At 48.0% G+C, this 22,667-nt stretch overlaps 1 protein-coding gene across 10 annotated transcripts in view; it reads left to right on the plus strand.

The window, feature by feature from the left end:
• Window positions 1-22,667, plus strand: part of TIAM1 (TIAM Rac1 associated GEF 1) — a 180,826-nt gene that overhangs the window by 39,586 nt on the left and 118,573 nt on the right. For 7 of the 10 annotated variants that reach the window (XM_080376532.1, XM_080376533.1, XM_080376531.1 and 4 more), the window contains one exon: window positions 812-871. Coding sequence is in view for 1 of the 10 variants with exons in the window: in XM_080376530.1 (XP_080232656.1) it covers window positions 16,535-16,559 (25 nt within the window). In the remaining 9 variants the exon portion in view is untranslated. Of the gene's footprint in view, window positions 1-811; window positions 872-12,216; window positions 16,560-22,667 lie in introns of those variants that run through there. The other 3 variants (XM_080376520.1, XM_080376534.1, XM_080376530.1) reach the window with 1 other exon arrangement.

Genomic DNA, 22,667 nt, shown 5'->3' on the forward strand with positions numbered 1-22,667 from the left:
TTTTCTTGTTGTGGAAAAACAACAGTTTTAAATAATGAGGTGTCAGCAGGCTCTCCCTCCCACAAACCTGTGTTTTGAAGTGATGTGAAGATGGTTGATCAGGAAGAAGGGCCATAGAAAATCTCAGTTGGATGGTGCGCATGGAGTTGTCAATCAACTCACGTTTCCAATCTCTGAATAGCCTGCAGTGATGATGTTTACTGGGGATAAGTGACCTTTTACTACTTTAGTTGGACAGACATTCTGGAGATTTATTTTTTTTAAATGCATTCTGTTTTACTGCCTTTAACATATGTCGGTGCTTCCTGTTTATTGTTTTGTGAGATCCAGACTAAATGAAATTTGGCCCTAAGCATAATTTTGCTGACAGCATGCAATTGGGAGCCAAGCTTTTTATAAAACGCAAGATCAATAGAAATGGTACAATTAGCTAAACCCGAGTCCAGTGGAAAGAGTTGCATTTAAACAAGGAAATATTCACTGCAGGACTGGCAGTTCCAGAGACTTGCAGCCCTGAGTGCCTGGAGCTGACCGACTGCAAACCAAAGGGAAAATGACTTAATTGGGTTTTGTGGCTCTGTCAAGATATGAACAGCAACAAACAGTGAGAAGCAATTCGGATTTGAATTATTTCCCCCCCTGCATTAATAGGTTGAGGTGATGTTAGTAATAAAAATCTGGCCAGCTCTTAGGCTACTGTAGTTTGGCAGAGGGCTGTTGCAGGTAATGAAGGTCATGCAGATTAACACCAGCTGTGTGCATCTGGCTTGATGTTTGAAGTTGACCTGTTGATCTTTCTCTTCCATTCCAGAAGCTACGTGGGACAACAAATGTTTCCCTGCCTTCCTACTTACTTCCATAACATCCTCATGTGAGTAACAACCAGGGTGATTTTGGTAGACTTGTACTGTTGTGTCTGTTTGCAGCTCCTGCCTAACATCTTATGCTCCACTTAGTTGTCCCTTCCTTTCTCTGTCCTAGGGCAGCGCTCCATAGCGTGCAGAGGAGAACGAGTGATCTCTTAAAAATAAAAATGTTAAGCCTTCTTTAAACTTCGCAATGTAATACGTAGTGAAATGTTTATCTGAAAAATTATGTCAGCAGTTGCATGTTTTATCAAAGAAAATATATTCAGAAATGTTTATAAAAACATGACAGCACTAAAACTGGATAGTTGGTCACTTATCTTTGCAAAGATACAAAACTGATTAAATAAAAAAATTCCCCTGAGGCACCCTGTAACTTGCAGTATACATATGACCCGGGCTTTTAAAGGCTTCTGTCTTGCCCTTATTCTTCGCCACACTTCCTCCATGTGGTCACTCCAAATTGCTGCCAGCTGGCCTATTTGTCATGTGTGTTTGTTTGTGCTGTTCTAATTTTTGACCCTTCAAAGAGACAGACAAAATCTGTGGCTTATGCAAATCTTTGAATTTACAGCCAGCCTAATAGTGGGAAGGAAAGATACAGGGAGTTTAAACCGCAGAAGGGAACAGATTCTGTTCTTTAGTGCCTCACTACTGACCATAGACCCTGGCCTGCCTATAAATGAGTCAAAGTTTTGCCTGTAGTGTCTGAGGTTTTCCTACCTATGCTTCTACGTATGTTGCCTTCTACGCTTATTTAAGATGTCAGGTTCGGTTCCTTCTGGTGTGTTTTCAGCTTGACAAATATGATCTGTTTTGTTTGTTCCAGGGTAAGTTTTTTTTCCAGTTGGGTGGTTTTGTAGTGTGGTACCTTCCTAGAGACAAAAACAGAACAAAAAATTGATTAAAAAAAAAGTCAGCATTGTAGAGAAAGAAGAATGAAACTAGATGATAAATCATCAGACTGAATGTGCCAGTGTGCGAGTATGTGGCAGAACAGTCAGTTAACAGAAAATGATAGTGAAATTAGGTGATATTTCCAGTTTCCCTGGAGTGAAAGCACATGCAGTTTACAATGGATAATGAAATGTTATGGGTTTTATGCCTAATATGTTAATTCTGCCAGTGCTGTAATCCCAAGGTTCCAATCCACTGCAAGGTTGACATTTATGTTATAAAGAGATGCACAGACATTTATTGAGGATATAGACTGACAGTGTGTCTTAAAAAAAAAGAGAGAGAAAAATGTGAAAGGTCTCCTCTTCACTCTCTTCCATACTCTCTCATTCCATTTTATCAAATATTGACTAATGTCAGAGGGGCTGCTGCTCTGAAGGCTGTTGCTCCTTTCATGGCAAACCCCAAAGTTAATACCTTTTTTTTGTGGGAAGGGGAATATCATATGTGACGTTTTCTTGCTTGTGTATGGCTTGGGTTTTGCAAGGGCAAGTCTTCAGCACTTCCAGCTTGGGCCATCCTGCCCTGTCACACAACTGCATCACCAGGGTGGTTGTGAATCACACCAAGGTACAGATCCAGTATATAAACTGTGTATTGTTCAGGCCGTTAGCCATAACTGGCCCCGTTTCCCTTCTCTGCTTTGCTGCCAAGCGGTGGAGGCATGGCTCTGAGCTTGAGCTATCCTTGTAATCAGGGCCATGTGTTCCCGCTCCCCTCTGTGCAGCAGCACCAGTGTTTTCCTCATTGCACAATAAGCAAGTTCAGGGAGTCAAAATGGCCAGAAAATAAAAATGCGGGGTTTTGGCCAGCTGCATTTTATAAGCCAGAGTGCTAGAAGCGGGGTGGTGGCTGGCTGGAGATTGAAACGCATAAGCAGAGCCTGGCAGCCCTAATGTGGAGTAGTTTAAGTGGGGAGAAGAGAGGCAGGGATGGGGGCAGGTGGCTGCCTGGGGCTCCTGTTGGCCAACAGTGCACATCCCTCCTCTCCTTCGGTGCCTGTTAAAAGATGTGACACCATTCACTCCCAGGTAGCAAAACCTATAAGCATGATAATAATCTTTAAGCAGCTACTGGTGCTCTGGTTAAAATCAAGGGTGTTTTTAACGCGTCTGAAGTCAATCCTGTGGCTAAGTCTTTTGCGGAGGAATGGCGGGCAGTTTCCAAAGCTGCCTGAAAGGCTTTGCTGCATCTTGCTTAATGAGAGCAAAAAGGAGAAGCAGAGGTCGTGGGCAGCCCACGGAGCACAACTTCAACAGGATTTCCCCTTGTGCAGAGACACTTTTTCCTTAGTTCATCAGCATTGTCCCTTGGAAGCTTTGGCATAGATGGGAAAACTTCTCTTGCAGCCTGGTGCTTCCGACCACTGTCTGCAACCTCTCCTTGCCAGTGCACTGGGACAATTTATCCTGGCGCTGGGAAGCCAGCCACTTCCCAGTGGTTTTGGACTCTGCTGATGGAAGCCTGATTGAAGAGAGGGAAGCAGTGTAATGAAACATTTTGCAAAGCTTGGACCTCTCCACAGTGTACTTTGGACCAGTCCTTCCTGCTTCTCCTGCTATTGCCTGGAGGTTTCAGGCACTGAATTGCCGTGGAGAGGGCTCCTGCTTGTAAGGGGCTGCTACTTGTTCTGCAGGGCTCGCATCCTCTGCGCACAGCACCCTGCTTCTGACACGGGTGTCTGAGTGCTTTAGTGCATCCTGCTTCTGAACCGTGCATCCGTATGCTGCCTGCAATGAATAAGTCCTAAAGTGTTGTTACTGCATAAATACGCAATGACTTGGAGGTCTGCCTCTCCTAGTGCTAGGGCATGGACAGCTGTGGCTCTGGGTTCTTTGGTCTCTGCCCTTGTGCATCTTCTGGCTGTGTCATTTTTGAGGTTTGAGGAGAAAGGAGGTGTCTTGGAATCTGTTCAGCACTCTCGTGGCCTCAGAAAACTCTGTCATAAGGATCCTTCTCTCCAAAGTCCAGTGGCAGATAAACATCCTTGATTAATGTTCCTTGCCAACTATGGGGTTATGTTTTTTTTGCTGTGGATTTTAAAGTGTCTTCACTTGTGTCCGGCAAGATGATGACCCAAGAGACAGCTGCTTTAAGGAGCAGCCAGAGTTGGGAGTGGTCCCAACTCCATGCTAAGAGCTGGGTGGAGAGTGAAGAAGAGGAAGCATTTCCCTGGAGAGGCTCTGCATCTGTAATGCTGCAGGATCACCTAATGGGAAGATGGAAACCTGAGGGCTTTTGTGCTTTTTATTCCACTTTTGCAGGGATCTCTCCAGGACTTTCATCCATGGCTGATGCAGGAGGCTCGCTTTTCCTGTAGCCAACTGTCACTGAAATGGACGAGACGATTGATGCTCACTCCCTCTGTGCTGGCCTGACTTCAGCTGGCCTGACCTCGGCTGGCCTCCAGAAAGCTCAGCTGGTTTTCACAGAACCCCAAAACGTGGAATGTGGTCATTTAAGTTTGAAGAGTTCCCTTATCTCCTGAGTGCAGCTACAGTGGGGGAAGTGGGCCATATTACAAAAGTAATTTCTTCAAGTTACCAAGTGCAGCATTCTTGACATACTTAAGCATACAGTTTCTGATTACTGCTTTTGTGCAATTAATGCAACTGATAAAACTGAGCTACTTTATTACTCTGCAATGTATTTCTATGTTCTCCTTGCCGTTGCCCTATTTATTGCCACTTTAATACATACCCACCACTATTCATGCCATGCAGCTATCCCGCTGTGTATTAATCACGGGCTTTTTGTGTGTGTTGGGCGGGGGAATAGAATAGGGGAGAAATAACTCTGGTCACATAGACTTATGCAGGGAAGGATCTGCCCTGATACACTGCTATCTCTCAGAGCCTCTTACAGTTGGAACAGTGACAGAAGGCAGCATTGGAGTCTGCCTCCCAAATGTTGTGTTTAATCACAAATCAGGCTTTAAGGTTCAAGTAACAGACAAATACTGAGAAACCTCACAAGAAGTAAAAGGAAGAGGCAGGACTTTAAAAGGAAGTGTGTGTGGGGGGGGGAAGTGCAAATGAGGAAAATTAATCAGCAGTTCTAGAACTGTTACAATTTTTACAGTATGAGGCTTTTGCCAGTAAAAGAGACCAGGTCTCTGCCCATGAGCTAGCTTAAGCAGTTAATCTGTACATAAACTCTTAGTCTTAGGGATCACTTGGGGAAATTACACATCTCTGAGCATTCAAAAACACATTTATGCAAGTATAAAGGCAAGGTCAAGTAGCAGTGGCCTTAAACGCTGCAGGCTCAGGTCAGGCCATAATGCAGGTCTTCCAACTGTGCACATGTAATACCGTGAACGTATAGCGCTGTATGTGTTGTTTGTCAATGTGGCCACTGGTTTGCAAATACTCAGGAGTGAGCTTGCAGGAGCTGTTGTTTGAGTATATATAAACCATATATTCTTTGCCTGCTTTGTCCGTAACAAGCCGTGGCCAGCTTCCAAATAGTAGTTTGGAACAAGATTTACAGACTGTTTTGTTTTAAATATACTGGTATCAAAAGAAAGCCGAAGACTTCAGACTCCAATTCAGAGAAGACACTTCAAGTTGCTTCATGCTTTCCTCTTCCTTGTTCTGCACCTCCTTTCCTTGCCTGCTAACCATGAAAAGGAGCCAGCTTTTACAGTGTTTTCTGGTCGTGTGTCTCAGTTTCTTCTTTTCTTTATAAAGGAGTATGAACAGTTTCCTGTAATTTTGATGCTTTTCAAAGGAAGATGCACCGGTGGCATTTCTCAACACTATCCTATTTCGGCATGTCTCTGCCACACTTTGCTCTTGGCCTCCAAGCTGTGTACAGAAATTCCCCCAAGTTTGTTTAGTTGGTCTAGACAGAGGCGTGCTCTGTAGGCTGCTATGGACTCACAGGAACTTACCATCCTGCTACTGCTGGGTAGTACTATAAACCTCTGTTGGAAGTCAGTGGCTTTCAGGTGTGCTGGTGGAACCACTTTTTTGAGTGCTCCTGCCACTTCAACACTCACTGTTGTCCAGTGTAGCAGAGACCTGTTTGTTTGAGCATGTCCTGTCGTGGTTTAACCCCAGCTGGTAATTAAGCCCCACGCAGCCGCTCGCTCACTCCCCCTCACCCAGAGGGGATGGGGAGGAGAGTTGGAAAGGAATGGAAAACTCGAGGGTTGAGGTAAGAACAATTTAATAATTGAAATACAATAAAAATGAAAGAACAATAATAACAACTATGGTAGTAACAGTTACAATGAAAATTGGAAGGGAAAGAATAAAATCTAGAGGGAAAGGAAGAGAGGAACACGTGGTGCACAATGCAACTGCTCACCGCCTGCCGACCCATGCCCAGGCAGTCCCCGAGCTATGACCTGCCCGCCCCAGCCAACCCCCCAGGCAGATATACCAGGCGTGGCATCCCATGGCATGGAATACCTCTTTGGCTAGTTCGGGGCAGCTGTCCTGGCTGTGCCCCCTCCTGATTTGTGCCCCTCCAGCCTTTTCACTAACAAGGCCTGAGGAACTGAAAAGTCTCACATCAAAGCCAAAGCACAGCACGGCATTAGCTCCTAAAAAGATAATTAACTCCATCCCAACTCCGCGTCCGGCTGAGACCAGGACAGTCCTCAGCTCTGTTGGACTGAAATGGGTTGGAGGTGCTGTGGCTGGCCCTAGAACTAAGTTGGAAGGCATGTTTGGCAGCCAGTGTGGAAGGAGGTGGGATCTAGCCATCGCGGTCGTATTATTAAACCCTTCCATGAACTGTGAGAAGGCTACAAGGCAGTGTAGCTGGGTAGACCCGATGCTGATGAAAGGCTTGTCTCCTGTTGACGTGCAGTTTTACCCTCTCTGCCAGGCATGACCCTGGGCATTTAATTGGTAATTATTTGGGAGGGTGCCTCTGAGCCGGGGGTCAATGTGTCACAGTTGTTCAGGTGGGAAGGGATGGCTGGGGGTCTGCGGTCCGATCCTCTGCCCAAAGCAGGGCCAACCCTGAGAGCAGACCAGGCTTTCAGGGCTTTTCTCCAGGCAGGTCTTGAAAACCTCCAAGGAGGGAGCCTGCACAATCTCTCTGGAAAACGTGATCCCACTTCACTTTTCACCTTGAGCATCTTTGTAGTGAAGATCTCTGTATATCCCAACAGAACTCCTAGTGATTCACTTTATGACCACTCTAACACAGTGTACCTGGACTTGGCATGGGAACCGCCAACATGGATGCTTGACAGAGACCGCAGATGGATACAAGCTATGCCTTGAAATTTGAGTTTTGTTCCTTGTGAGGAGCACAGTGCTGGCAAAGAAGTAGACAGAAATATAGTTGTATGAGATATTGTGTCGTGGCAGTGAATGAGGAGAGTATAAACAGAAAAAGTAGAAGGAACAGCATATACTTTCTGAAAAAAATGTGGTTATCTTTCAATTAAATAACTCGATGTGAGTTTTTAAAAGGGGAAAAGACTTCTTAAAGTAGCTAGAACAAGTTAATGGAAAGGGAGAAAAAGGAAAAGCACTGAGACATTAAAGAGAGCCATATCTCCTTAAGTCTCTGTGTGACTCTGGGGGATGGCAAGTCCAGCTGTGCCAGCCCTGTCTGCCAGCTGCAGCATTTGTATCCTTCAGGCATCCTGTGAAAGTCAGTGGTGGTAGCCCTCTGGGCAGAACCTGAAATCAAGATCTCTGCTCATGTTGGAAGGTTTTGGGTCAGGCTGTGAGTGAGGGGTGTCAGCTGGGGTCTCCCAGGAGGGAGCTATTAACTGAAAGGCGTGATTGCTGTATCATGCTGTGGTCCAGGGAGGTTGAAACCAGGTCGGTGTTTCTTTTCATTGAGTTGATATCGAGGGGAATTTTTTTACCACTTGGCTGTAAAGAAAAAAAGAGAAGAAATAAATTGGATCTTGTTTTCTAAAATCGAGAACACATGCAGTCAACCAGCATCTTTTATTTTTATGCAGCATGTCTAGAATAGATGCAGGTCTGCCTGCTTCCTGAACGTGCATCCGGCAGAAATGAATAGCAGCGGTTTACGCTTCTGTACTGTTTCTTTCTGCGAGAGTCTCCGAGTATTTCATGGGGAGGACCAGCCAACGGGAAACTGTGCCTTCAGCTTGGATCTGGCCGGTGGTCCAATCTGCATCATGGCCGGTGGTGGGAAGGTGGCATGAGGACTTGTGGCAAGACCTTTCTGAGCCAGTCTCGTTCCCAAAGCCTGCTTTGGGATGTGCAGGCAACTGTGCAACAGCATCCTTGATTTCACTGCACACTTTTGTGGAGAGCTCAGAGAAGCAGAGTGTGTCCATCTGCCTCCATGACTCTTTGTTCTCCTGCCCATCCTGTTGGCCAGATTGCTCCCTTCCCTGACTTGCCTCTCCCGCTGCTTGACAGTGAGCTGTTGAGAAAGTGACTCTGCTTTGGATGTGCCAGTCACCCCAGCACCACCAGGGTGGAGGTGGCAGTGACAAGAAGGCTGTGTGTGCGGATGGCATTGAGGCTGCTGTGGTCTTCACCTTCATTAAAAAGCTCGGTGTGGGAGGGAGGAAGCAAGGACACTTGTGGTAGCCTGCTTGCTCTGGTGAAAGGTGAGAGCTGGATGCATAGGGGAGCACTGCCTGGACAGAATTACTGGAAGGGTGCTTTCTGTTGTGCTGGCAGAGTTAGCAGACATTTATAGCTCACGCTTGAAAGCTGCATGCTGTTTGCTAAGTCTGGAAAGGAGCAGTTACTCCGACTTGTTTCCTTTGGATCTGCTGGGGTAGAGGGAATTTTCTCCCCCAGTTCCTGCCTCCAGCATGTGAGGAGCCCACAGGGTCTCACCTGCTCGTGCTTGCAGTCAGCCTTTCTCCACCCAACACGCAGGCAAGTGCTGGAGGGAGCAGGCAGCACGCCCTCCAGCTCTGGGGAAGGGACGCAGAGCCATGGGCTACAGGCTCTACAGGCAGGGGGGGAGGGATGGATGGGGGTGTGGGGTCTGTCTGCGGCCGGTGCAAACTCTGCCACCTGGCCTCCCCCAGCTCTGTGGCTGTCAATAGGTTTCTTTGTGGCTGTGGAAAGATGCCTCTTCTTGGGAAGAGCCTGGGGAGACTGAACCACTGAACAAACTTTGGGCTTTGGTACGTCATCTGTCACACTCCTCCTGAGAGCAAGGGAAGAGGCTGAGTCTTGGGCTCATGCTGGCGTAAGCTGGAATTTATCCCTAGAGTGAAAGGAGTTGTGCTCATTCCAGGTAAGGTGGGGTCAGCTGCTCAGTCAGCCCTGAATTCAGCCCCTGAATTCGTGCCTGCGGGTGCATTTCGTGCTGGTAGCAAGGAACTGCAAAATGCAGCCTGAGCCAGTGCATGGAGATGCGTGGGGCTGGGATGGTAACTCCAGAGTTCCTGCTGGTGGCCCCAGCAGAGGTCTGGGAGAGAGAAGCAGCATGGCTCATGGTCTGATGGTATAGGAGATGTAACCAGCAGGCTCCCAGTTCCCTCTTCCTTTTTCATGTCCCATGCCTGTGCTTGGGCAGCCATGCGCTTGGCCAGGGCAGGAGACCCATCTGCCCAAATTCTGCCTTATTTTTTTCCAACAGGGCCAGTTTTCATCCCAAGCTGTCTGTGAACCAGCAAGCCACTGGCCTGCCACAAGCACCAATACATGTGCCAGGATGGGAGCACATGGCTGTAGCGTGAAGTCTCTCCTTAAGGCAGTGGCATGGACTTTGGTAGGTTCAAGCCAACTGTGCCGCTGTGCTTTTTTTGGTACCGTTGGGCTTAATGCTAGGACAGGTATCTTCTGTCTTCTCACTGTTGGTGTAAGAACATAGATGGCAGGGCAGGTGCTCTGGCTAACTTAACACAAGCGTGTTTTGAGTCAGGTTCTCACCCTGGGTCATCAGGCTCTGCCTTAATCAGGTGTTAGTGACAGGGGACCACAGCATCAGTTGTAATCCTGCCTCTGCTGAAGGACTGTGGCCAGAAGCAAACCACTCAGTCTCCACTTGGCTGTGCAGAAGATGGGGATAATACTTGCCTCACAGGGGTGCTGTGAAAGTTAATTTGCTAATTATTTATAAGGCATATTGGAGCGCTGCTTCAGTTCTACACAGTGTTATGGTAACATCTAATTAGTAATTCCTTGTGATGCTTCATTTTCTTTCTGCTATAAATATTGACCTAATATAGGGACAACTGTGCCTGTGCTAGTCATCTCAGTGACTCAGAGGGAATAAGCAAGCTGGATCTGGTTTGTAAATGATTTCTTTTCCCCCTCTTCCTCCTATGCCAACATAAAAACAGTGTCCTCTTTGGTGACCTGCTGCCTGGCCAGTGTGCATTGGTGGGTTTCTGCTTGGGGAGAAGTCATCCCTTGAATGGAAATGTCAGCTCTCCAGCAACCTACTTGCTTTTCCTGGGCTTTCCCATCCTTCCCTAGCCTCGCAGCTCTGGGACCTTTCTTGCTAGGCTGTGATGCAGGCAAGTGATGATGGAAGGGAAAGGAGGAGCTGCCATGGGAAGATCTCTGCCCTTCCTTTCAGTGGGATCTGGACCAAGAGCTGGGGTAACAGGATGCACGATTTTCTCTTCTTCTCTAAGCTTTTCTTTCTTGCTTTCTTTCTTTGCATGTGTTTGCATCCCATATTGTGCTGTTGTGTGCAAAATCTTGTCTTTGCTTTGGCCAGTGTTCGTAGGAGATTTCATGTGGCAGTGCGTTGTTGTTTCTTCTCAAATTAAATAATGCTTAGAGACCTTTGCTGTTCATCACACTTTGCTGGTTTTACCTGGCTTTGAGTGGCTTTGGGCTCTTTTGAAGGTGTGAATGTCCTGTATATGTTTAATACTTCAGTGTGGTGAATCCAGAAGCTTGTGATAGCTATTTTTAGTGTTGAAAAATTTTGACAGCTAATGTAAACCTACGTTATCTGTCATTTGACAGCACCATCAGCAGTGTACAGCTTGTCACTCATTTTGAGCTGATTTTTCTGACGAAATTAAAACTATTGGCAGGGATGTGGTGGAAGCATGTCAGAACGCAGCATGAAAATGACAGCAGCTACCACTAGTTTCTTTCAAAGAAATGAGAGGAGGTGTTTGGATTAGAGGTCTTGAATAAAATGTTCCTCCTCGAGCCTTCTCATTGAAAAAGGAAACAGTCCCTGCTTTGTTAAACTCTGGCTTATCGTTGCACCACGCGCAGTGTCAGTGAGCACCAAAGGGGCTCGTGGGTGCTGCTGTGAGGCGTGTGCAACGCAGGTGTCGCAGCGGTACCCACTTCCCCAGTCGGGGGGAGCTGGGTTGGAGCCACTGGACGCAGCTGGACAGTGCCAGGCACCCTGTAAAACCATCCTGGTGCTGGGGAGGTGCAGAAGCTCGTGGCCACTTTGGGTACGTGTGTGCGCGCTTGCTTGCGTGTGTGTCCGGAAGAGCTTCACCACTGTGGGTATTTTTTAGAGGCTAGATGACTAGAAGCAGGCCTCTTCTGCAGACACTAATCCTGTATACACAGAGGTGTGTATTTTACCTGCACACACCTGGACAGTCCCAGTAAAGAGAGAAGGAGTCCTGCCTTTGCCTGTGAAGTTACCTGCGCTGAGTGCCTATGAGCAAAGTGCCCATGTATGCGCTGCAAAGTCGGCGCGAGAGCTGCCAGCCACAAGCAGCGCGATACAATGCAAACCTTAAAGTTTACCTTGTACTCGCTCCAGAGGTGGTTCATGCCTCTTGTCATTTGTCTTGGTTTCGCAGGGAAGGATGCTGGCTTGTTGCCAGCATCTACTCCCTGTAGCTCATTAGAAACCTTTTTCAACTACCCTTGCAGTGTAACAAGGGGGATCAGTTTTCCCATGAGTTGATATATCTGCTGACCTCTCCAAAGGAAAAAACCAAGCTGTAGTTCATTACCTTACTTTTATAGAGGCTGAAAAGGAACTGTTTGTGGCTGAACAATACCTGCCTTTCACAGCTCCCTTCCTAATCCCAAATAGAAACATGAGGCTGAGAAAATCTTTCTGATAACAGGGAATATGGATACATTCAATGTAGTATAATTTTTCACGGTGTTAACTTTCTTTAATCGTCAGGGGCTGGTTTGCAGATTTTTATGGGACAAAGTGAAGGCAGGCAGTGTTAAACATCAGTTTGAGAGGGTGTGGGGCAGAAGTGATTCTGATGGCGGTGTGATGGTTTTCCACCGGTGCCCTCTTGTGAGCTTCTATATCGTAGAGATCCAGTTGGGAAGCTGAGGCTTCAAAAAAAAAAATAAATGCAGGCTAAGTTGACTTTCTTCCTCAGTTTATCATTAAATATACAATGGCTTGAACCAAATGGTGTCCCCACCTACACAGAAACAACCCTTCGCTTTAGCAATATTTCTGGTCAAAGCCCCTCCTGCCAGAGGGTCAAAAGCTCCCTCCAGCCCCAGTGTGGGTGTTGCTCCCTGGGCAGGGGGCTACCAGGGTGAAAAGCCAGAGCGTGGCCTGGCAACATCATCCACAGTGATGTGCAGGGACTGGCTCAAACTTCGAAGCTCAGGTCATGTTTGTGGGGCTGCAGTTCAGAGTGTTATGTGGAAAAATGTCACAGCAACATGTGCTGGGGTGGCTGCATGCGCTGCCAGATCGCTGTGTGGTTATGGGGTGTTAGGAGTAGCACCGAAACTGGCATTGGGCATCAGCACCTTGGGTGTTCCCCTGGGGTCCTTTGTTTGTGGCAGATGATAAGTGCCTGATGGGCCCTGGGTCATGTCCTGAAACATGCTTGACCAAAGTGGGCAGTAATCACAGTGGCTGGGACCATTAGAAACTCCATCGTGGCTACAAGGACTGGAAGAAAGATCTGAGTGGCTCCAGTTGTCTGGAGGATGGAGACAGGATGCTTCTCCAAGGCCATCTGTTTGCACAGGTGGAAAATAAGACAGATACAATCATGAATTTTTGAAGCACCTTGGCTTTGTAAAGTAAGCCGTAGTTAAAGAGATGCGGTCTGCATAGGCCTGTGCAAGCGCAGCCGATGCTCTTCGTATCTTACCTTGTTGCGGTGCTCGGGGTGAGTCACTGTACTGAAGTGACTCCCGTTTTTCTGCCCAAAGTGATAATCCATTGTTAAAATGATATTAACTCATGTGTGCTAATTAGCAGGTGTGCCAGGGTGTGAGAAGCCTGGGATGTTAATTAGGGTTGATAAATACACCTTTGTGCAGGATACAGACTTGTCTTGTGCCTGATGGGAGTCCCTCTCCCCTCCTTTCACCACAGAGAAGGTGCTGTCCTGCAGCAGACCATGCTCTGCTGGGGAGGACCTTTCTCCTCTGGGCTCTGTGCTGGGGTTCCACATCTCAGTTGGATATTTGGGAAAGTCTGTGGACTCCTTAGAGCAGGGGTCCTCAAACTACGGCCCGCGGGCCGGATACGGCCCCCCAGGGTCCTCAATCCCCCGGTATTTACAGACCCCCCTGTCCCCCCCGCCGGGGGTTGGGGCGGGGGGAACCAAGCAGCCGCAGATGACGGCCTGCCACTGCATCCGCGCGCCGGCCCCCTGGTTAGAAAGTGTGAGGAGCCCTGGATTAGAGGGTCACTGGGATTCATCCTGCTGATGCTGGAAGAAAAAGGGGCTTTTCCCAGTGGATTGTCTTTACTCAGCTGAGAAGGGGAGGGTAAAACGTGTGCCCTCATCCAGCCGCAGGGGTTAGCTGATGGCCGCTTCTTCAAGCTACTGGAGGTGACGGCCCCGTCCAGTCACCCAGCTCAGTGGCTGGCCTGGCTGTCTCCGGCCTGTTTTGGGCAGAATATGCTCGGTTGTCTTAAAACAGGTTTTGGTAGGTCTTCGCTAATCACTTAGCGCAGGAGAGCATTAAGATTTATATAAGTTGGCTCGCGCGCCCTCAGAGGAAGCCCACATCAAAAGGCGTGTATCCAGATGCGTCAGCCGAGCCGGGGTGCCGGGCCGGGGCCTGGCGGTGCCTGTTCTCCCACCGCGGGCAGGCGTGAGCTGACAAGCCGCGGTGCTGCCCGGGAGGGCTCCCGGGGAGGCTGTTGTCAGCCGGCCGCTCCGTGCCTGCGCCCAGCGGCCAGGGCCACCTGCTCCCGGCTCCCTGCCCCAGCCAGGCTTCCCTGAAGGCCCATGGTCTCCTTTCTCAGCAAAGCTTTGGAGGAGGGTGGGCTGGCCAGTATGTGGCTGGGGAGAAGGCTTCCCTTGCCTCTGCCTCCAGCCCCTCCTGAGAACTGCAGCCACAGCCAGACCGACTAACGCAAGTGCTGTCTCTGCAACAGACCCAGATCTTAGTGACGGCACCTGTAATTCTTCTCTGCATCTCTCTCCATACATCAGTCTTGCTATTTATTCCTTGCTGTTTCGTATTCTGGTGCTATGGGTCGCGACAAGAAGGGGAAGTCACTGCTTTTCTTATTTCCATGTGCACTGATTTAAAACCCACCAGTGGTCAGAGTGACTTCAGACTTGCTGACGTAGGACTTGGTTGGCCAAAACTTTCTGAAAGCAGCAGGAGGGGTGTGTGTGTGTGTCTGCGTGCGTGTGGGGCACACAAAATTCACGTTTTCCTGGGAGTCCTGGCCATGCCAAGGATTTGCTGTAAGTAGCAGCAAACCAGCAGGAAAAGATGCCCCAAACTGCTGTGACAGAATGCACATCAACTTGGTGCTGGTGGCAAAAGGGTGTGCCTCCTTTAGTCCTCTTAAGCTGAAAGATGCTTCAGACAATCACTTGCGATCTGTCATAGTAAGCATTTATGTTCCTCCTTTAGGACTGCAGCATAATTGCTTTGTATCTATGGGAGCTTGTGTGCATGCACACCTGTGTATACATACACATCGGTTTCCGTGTAATGGCGAAGCCATTTTGATGGAAACGATTAAGGGTGGGTGGTGTCAGAGCTCTGAACCCAGCTTTGCCTATCGGGCTGTTCCAATGGGCTGAAGATGGCGAGTGCAGGCTGTGCCTCCGTGAACCTGAACCTGAAGGCAGGTAGCAGCAGCCCCAGTTGCGTTCTGAGTCACTTGTGGCTCGCCAAACCTGCTTGCCTGCTTGAGGTTTGCTAATTACTGGTGCTGAAAACTTCTGGAGGAGGTGGTCCGCTCTCCTGGGCTTTCTCCCGTTTGTTTCTGCTGCCTGGCCCGCAAATAGGAGCTGTTGGGTTTGGTCATTTGGTGTTTAAATTAATTGATCATTTCAGTACTCTCTAGTCTGGGTGGTACTTCTGATCCTGTCCCTCCTTCAGCCTGTTTCTGCTCCGGTGCTTATGGAGGAGTGCTGGCAGTCACGGGGGGACCTGGTGCTTTCTAAGCATGGGCAGATAGATCTGAAACATCTGATGCTGCAAGTACTCAGATGTGAAGTTAAGCCAAACCTGCTGTTTGAAGTGGGCTAAAACTCACTGCTGTATCAGGAAGCTCAGCTTCTGCGCCTGTTTCTGATAATGGAGTGAGTAAGAACGATTGTGCCGCATCAAATCGCTCCTCCAACTATCTTGTCTCTGGCTGGCCCAAAATAGACTGATCTCCTGCCATCTCCTCCAGCGCCTGTAGCACCCAGGTGTGTGGAGCCCCACAGCCTCACTACAGCTCTTTAATCACTGCAGTCGCACAACTATGTGTATAACCCTGGGGGAGAACTGGGCTCCTGCACAGACCTTTTGCCATCTTATTTTTATGCTTTCCTAGTGGTTTTGTCTTTTTCACAATTTGTGGTCATTGCTAGGTCGCAGAGGGCAGAACTGCAAGGATATGGTTATTACTTGATACTCGGTATACATTTTCAAAGTATCGCACAGTTGTAAATGTTAATTTGTTAATTGATTTGATTTCTGTTTGTAAAAAATATTTGCTGTGTTGTCTACTTCATTCTGAAAATAGTTTGAGACCTGGTTATCTTCTCCCCTCTAAATGGTGCAGTCAAGGTGGAGAAAGTTGGGGGGCTAAACACAGATGGTTTAAGTTTTGCATTGGTATTTCTTATTTATAGCAACCATTAACCAACCCTCATCTTGAGCATGCTGCTGCTCAAATCCTAATTCAGAGGCAGTTATGTGGAAGTAGTGAATTAAGTAAAACCAGACCTGTGAGTAATTTTTAAATCCCTGTAGTTCCTGATCCTGCAAACACTTCTGCACCTGTGGACAGCTTAGCGGCAGGCCATTGCCTGAGCGTTTTGAATACGTGTCCTCAACAGGAGCACTGTCCAGATACATACTCAGGGAGGAATCCTCTGGGACGTAAGGGAGTTGAGGGCAGTGGCAAAGGCGCAGAGTAGGTCTGAAGTTTTTTATTTTATATCTTGCTGGTGAATTGCTCCCTGAAAATGCAGTGAAATGCCAAGGACAATGCAGTTTAGCAACATGAGCAGGGGGACTTTGTGGCTGGTTCACGCGTAGTTGATGTGTAAGTCACCTCTGTGGGTTCACTGGGTATTTTAGTTCTTGGCTCCTCTCGCAACATACCGGGCTGGTGAGTTAAAGTCACCCTGGAGGGGTGTCCTTAGGAATTCGGATTTCGGGAGCCAGTGGGGTTGAGTGGCAGCCCGTCTGAAGCCTGCAAAGGGAGGAATTAATCAGGAGAGGGAGGGAGGGAGGGAGGTAGGTATGGCAAAACCCCAAACCTGCAAACACACCCAATTGACCCATCTCATCTTAGCATGAAACTTAACGAGTTACACCCACTCTGAAGCAGAAGGGGAATGAAGCACTGGCACTTCCTCCTTTCTGTTACAGGCAGCTGGGGCTTGGGAAATACAACAGGCAAAGATGTTTGTGCTGTTGATGATGAGCGGTAAGCTACTTCACGAATGACATTAGCTTTTGCTTGTGTTGTGTGTGCTGGGCTGGGGGAATGTGAGCAGCTGAAGCTCAGCTAAAGCTGGGAAAACATGTTTGTGGGGTGTAGTGTCGTCGCGTTGTCTAAGATGCTGTGTGTCCAGGAAGCCCTGTAAGGTGCTCCTCTCCTGACTTCTGTCTTTCTCCAGCGTGGATGGAGGTGTTGCTTTCTCCAAGTAGCATTTCACCAGGTCATCAAATGTGGGCTTTTCCAGGGTTTGCGCTGCTTGCAGGTGGCAGAAGCACTTTGGGTTCATTGCAGACGCCGAGAGCTCAGACTGGCTGAATGGGAGCTGGGGACTTAATAGCTAAATTCCCTAAGAGAGAAAATGTAGTATTGTGTTACTTATTAAAGATGCTTCCCTTCTCCGGCTGTCTGGCTTTATTTTCTGTAATTACAGGTTGCCATGCTCTTTAATTGTTGAAAATGAGCCCCGTGAAAGGTTTCAACTTGAATTGAGCTCTATTAGGTGTTTCTGTGAGGTGGGGAAAGCGGCGGTGTTGTGAAGGGCAAAGCTGCTGCGCTTCCCAGTGAAGGTGGGACAGCTGGATCTGGTGGGCTCTGGCACTTGCTGAAGATCTGATAACACTGCAGAAGCAGGGGCTGGGGGAAGATTTTCTGTATCGAGTTGCTCATTTTTCTCCTAGTTACTTCTGTGATCGCTTACCAAGTTATTCTATATACCGGTTACTATCTTTAAATCTAAATTGCTTAATTCTTGGGTTGGTGACAGGAAATCTGAGTACAGAGCCCAGGCCCTGCAATTACTGTGACTAAGCATTAGGGCTAATAACCAAATGGGCAGTGTTGTCTCCTGGCCCTGCTCTTCTCCCAGCAGCTGGCTGCTGTTGAGAGGCCGGCTCACCATCCTCTCCCAACTCACAGTCTTCAAGGCTGCTGTAGAAATGTTGGATATGGCTTTTGCTTCCTGAGGGGCACGGGCTTGCTTTCCAATGGGCAGGGTTCAGACCTGATTCAGAGCTGCGCTGCAACCCATCAGCCATGAGTAATCCTCCCGTGCAGGGCAAACTATAATGTGTACCTTTTTGGGGGAATTAAGTCACGCTGTAGCTGTTAGAAATGTTAGTGCTTTAATTGTTTCACTTAATGTACCAGAATCCCTTTGTCAAGGCAGCTATTAATTCCTTTGACAGCGTTTTCATATTGCGGGAGTGATTTAAATTTTCACATGTGATTAGTGCAGTGGAATGAAGGAAGCAGGTTTTGTGGGTGTCGATGGGTTGCGTGTTTTTCCCCTATCCTTTCAGAGTTAAAAGTGATCTGTGCATTACAAAAAAAGTATGGAAAATTGCTGTGTTAATCACAGCAAACAGCTAAGGAATCAAGTGCTGAAGTGTGTCATGCCTGGTTATACTTCCTAGGGGAACTTGCTCTTTAAAGGGTGCATGTCTGTTTTTAAGAGAGTTCCAACTTGTTCTGAGACAGAAACACTTTATTTTTCCAGAATGCCTGTTTTTAAAAAATCTGCCAAACCACAAATTTGCATCATTTAATCATTTGGTTGAGCTTTATGCTTTTGCTCTGGGAAATAGGTAGTACGATTCCTGCGGGCATTGGTGGTGACGAGAAGCATTGATTTTGCACTGTCACAGCAGTGAGAGAAAGCCTTTTAGACATCGGTCTTTGGAGCAGACTCATTTATCTTTAAATGAAGTCACGCATTATGGCTTGAGTTGTAGGTAATGGCTGTTCGAAGATGAACCCTGAGGAAAATATGGATAGTTCCCTGAAGGATTATTAGTGACAAGGACGGGCCCAGCATGGGGTCCAGTGAATGCCTGAGCATCCTCCTACCAGGAGCTGGGACAGGAGGATGGCGGAGCAGAAATGGGAGCTGCCCACTTGGGGCAACAGGTTGTCTTGGGTCTAAAGCATGGCCTCGCCCTGTGTGTGAGGCCCTGTGCCGTACGGCAGCAGCAAGCCCTTTATTGCCTCCCCTTCACTTTGGCTCTGGTTACGTAGCTGGTGCTGGTCTTTTGCCATGCTCTGAGGATTAATAGCACACAAAAAAAATCAAGGGTCTTTGGTGTGGGGAAAAAGAGGTCACTAGAATAATAGACCGGCTCCTAAACAGTTTATTAAAAAAGAATAATCAAATGCAAAAGTAATGGTGATGTCAAATCTTTAAAAAAATTCGGCAAGAAAGAGGACAATTCTCTACTGACATGTCTTTCTCCGTATTATTTTGTTAAACTGGCGACTGTGCAATGTGTTCCAGTGAGTTTTATGGCCCAGTAATCCATTGCTGGATGAGGGGAATATATTATTTATAGATTAGAGTGTTTTAACATCCTAGCATGGGGCTGTTTAAGGAGGTCAGAATACAGAGCAGTGGAAATGGGATTAGCCCAGCTGTGCTGCAAACAGTGCAGAAGCAGGGGAAAAAAAAGGGAAGTAGATATTTGTATTTCTATTGTGCCTCACAAGGCACAGATCACATAAGATTTAGCCGTTTCTAGAACCAGAATGTAGTTTTTATTGGTAGAGACATTACAAATTTTAATTGAATTGTAAACAAACATGAGCATCCTTTTCCCCTGGCTCAGCAGGCTTGCTCTCTGCTGCTTGTTTGCTTTCTTGGTGGGACGGCGTTGAAGGACTTGAGAAAGGGGGAACATCTGTGATAACTAACAAACCCTTCTTCCTTCCAGGGGGAAGAGGCTGTGTTGTTCCCATGCATGAAGCCTCAGCTCCATGTGCACATCCCAGAAGTCCAGCCCCATCAGCCAGTGCTGTGGCTGGTGCAGGAGGCTCATGGGCAAATGGGTTGTTAGTTGATTCACTGCAGAGTGCTTTTAATGTAATTGCTTTTTGAGACTTCCAATTATGCTTTCAATAAGAGTTGGAATGCAGTGTTCTCAGGTAACTTAAAAAGCCCTCATAAAACAAAGCAAATAAATGATCCCAGCAGTGGCAGCGGTGTAGCGGGGTGCGCATTAGGCAGTGTGTGTGCCTGGGCGCAGGCAGCCTGAGGTGCCCTGTGTGGCTGCAGTCCTGTGAGGGTCTCTGTGCGCACCCCTTGCCTTGGCTCAAAGGCAGCCCCTGCAGGAGGCTCAGTGGGCTCGCTGCTGCCAGCACCCCCAGCAGTTCCCGCTCTCCCTGTCCGCCTTCTGTGGGCTTCCCAGCAGCGAGGTCTGGGGTGGCAGGTGGAGGTTAGGGCATGGGAGACCAGCAGTGGTTTAGCTCTTGCTTTTTTTCCTCTTGCTTTTTCTAGTATTGTCTAGAGTTGGTCTAGATTATGGGATAGGTAAGAGCTCAGACTCACAGTGATGTTAACGGAGTTAAACAGATCGCCAGTAACTGCAGGAGGTACAGAGCAAATGTGCCATGGTGCAGCTTCACCAGGAGTGGTATAAGATAAATTGCATTACCTTGCATTGTCATAGGTATACCTGAGGCACAGCTAATGAGCACTGCCTCCGTAAGCTGCCTTGGGCCTGACCACAAATCGCCTTGCATACATACGTACATGCTGCTGTAATGGCACGAGTGTCGGCAAGCGGGGACATTGCAGGAACGGTTTGGGTCATGAAGAGATCGGACATAAGGATTACTTGTGGACATAGGAATGTGTGAGAGTCACGGTAGGTTTAATGAGATAGGAGGGGTGCTGGTGGTCACCCATGGTGGTGGGAACAGTTGTGTTTGTTTCTGAAAAGGCAGAAACATTTTTTTCTTGTAAAAGTTTCTCTGCATTTCTATTTATATTTTCCTTTCCAAACAATTTGGAATGGTGGGCGTGGTTTCATACGAGTAGTGCAAGAAAAAACCTCACTTGTCGGGGGGTTCTTATATTGGATCAAGCACAGAAACAGCACTTGAATAGCATTGTCCTTATGAAAGTCTTTTTCTGTTTTACTTCCCTCTGTATCAATATTTGCAGTGCTAGTGGTGTTGTCCAGATGCATTTTAGCTTATGGGGACAGCCATAGGGAGCCACACAGCTGCTGGCAGAGTAGGCATGGGCTGGGGGACCACCACAGCTGCCTAGCTGAGGTGAGTGGTTCTGCTGCACTGGCCTCTTGCTTCATGGAGCCAAAGCTTTGTCTGTGTGTTTAGGGAGATTTCTCTTTCAGGTAGTGCTGGAGCTATCGGGGCAGTTGTCCTGGGCGCCAAGGGTGACCCCTCTGGAAATAAGGCTCTCTGAAACAGGCAGTGTAGGGCAACAGCAAGTCATCGCTGCAGATGGAAGAGTCAGGGAGGTCGCCAGACCTTGCCTGCAGGATTTTGTTCGAAGCCAGAAAGCAGTGCTTGGAAGCCTGTAAAATAGCAGAGGTGGGAGGGAAGAAGGAAAGCGTGTAATTTTGCGTTAATACCTGACTCCACCATTTTTGGAGGATGCACAAAGCCCCTCTTTTTGGTCTTTCCGTTCATACACTACGTTGCCTTGCAGCTACTGAAAATATCCTAGCAGCAGTTGAGCTTTTGGTGAGAGGAGGCTTCACAGCTCGTATCAGAAACTGCCGTAGCACTCTAAAAACCTGATGTGACTTTCCTAGGGGTGCAAACAGCCCTCTGTGGTCCTGCAGCCCAGACCCTCTAATCCTCAAGTTGGAGGGAAAACAAATAAGCCTTCTGCTGTCTGCTTCCCAGCTGAAAACTGCTTTGTTATTCATTTGCATTAACCTGGGCGGGGAAGGTATATTCAGTGTGCTCCAGGCCCTTAGACATTGAAATGGAGACAAAGACTCCCCATTGCGTAAGGCCAACACCGGGAAGGGAGGTGGGAAGCTGCTGGGTGCAGCTGCCTCCCTGCGCCCAGGGGACCAAATCCTGGTCAGGACAGGAGGGATTTTGATCAAGGTCTGGGATGTGCAGGAGGGGGAGTATTTAATGGTTACTACAAACCAAAATTCACTTGAACAGCACTGCTTGATAGGCAGTTTCTTGCATGTTAACCAGTGTGCCTAGCTGGAACAAGCTAGAAAGATTTTATCGGTTTGCATGGGATTATGCTAAATATTGCCAAAACCCCCCAAATCCAGCATGTCGAAGGGCATTAACTGCGTGGTTTAAACATCCCAACCTGAAATTAGTGAACACGGGTGATCTATCAGAGTTCAAAAAAATGCAGCTGCATGACTGCTGCTTGCCAGCTCCATGCCCACGGCAAGTGTCTGAGAAGCCGATTTTTGGGTTATCTCAGTGATGGGAAAGCTGCGTCTCAATGGTGAAGTCTCATCTCCAAAGGGATCAGACGTATCCTCGCCCGTGCCCAGGTTCTGCATGAACACTGGCAAGACCTGGAAGCCCCAGAACAGAGGCTGTGCATCAGCCTGCTTGCTTTGTCCGGTGCTCCTCAGCTGCAGGGAGGCCACTTGCTTCCCTTTGCAAGGCGCTTCCCACCTCGCCTGGGGGGGGGTACCCACGCTTGGGGCCCCTCTGCAGCTGGAGGGATGCTGCGGCCCCCTGCCGAGGGTGCTGGAGGAAACCTGCCAGCCAAGCGCCGTGGGACTTGAAGCATTAACTATTCCCAGGTTTCCTGGGGGGGGGTGGGGGGTGGATTATGGAGTGATCGCTGCAGGTTTATGCAGTGAATTGAAGTGGTTACTGAAAACCTTTGCCAAACATCTGATGATTTTCACTGTGATGCGTAATACGTGCCAAAGGTTGTTCTGGTTAAAAATGACTAATGTGCTTCTTTTAACAGTAATAAAGGATCCTTCCCCCCCCCCCCCCCCCCCCCTTTGCACAACTGTAGCCAAGAAAATGCTTTTTTATTTTTTTTTCCCCCTTAAGTGGGAGGAAAGTTGCATTTCTGTTGGCTTTTACGGCATCCCAGAGTGAGTTAGCGAGGCGTTGCTGTGAGAGGTGCGAGCATAGGCAGCAGCAGGCACCAGAAATGCACACAGCCTTGGTGTAAGACTTGACGCAGAATGCAGAAGTCAGTTCAGTTAGAAGCTGCAGATGAAACTTACAACAAAAAAGCCAGCCAGGATTCATTTCCTTGCTGCTTTTATTTTTTTTTTTTTTTTAGCAAATTTATCTTAATGCTTTAGTAACATCTGGATGATTGCTTGGTAATCTTTTTTCTGGGAAGCA

Source organism: Falco punctatus (genome assembly GCF_963210335.1).
Source record: "Falco punctatus genome assembly, chromosome: 2".
Taxonomy (NCBI): domain Eukaryota; kingdom Metazoa; phylum Chordata; class Aves; order Falconiformes; family Falconidae; genus Falco; species Falco punctatus.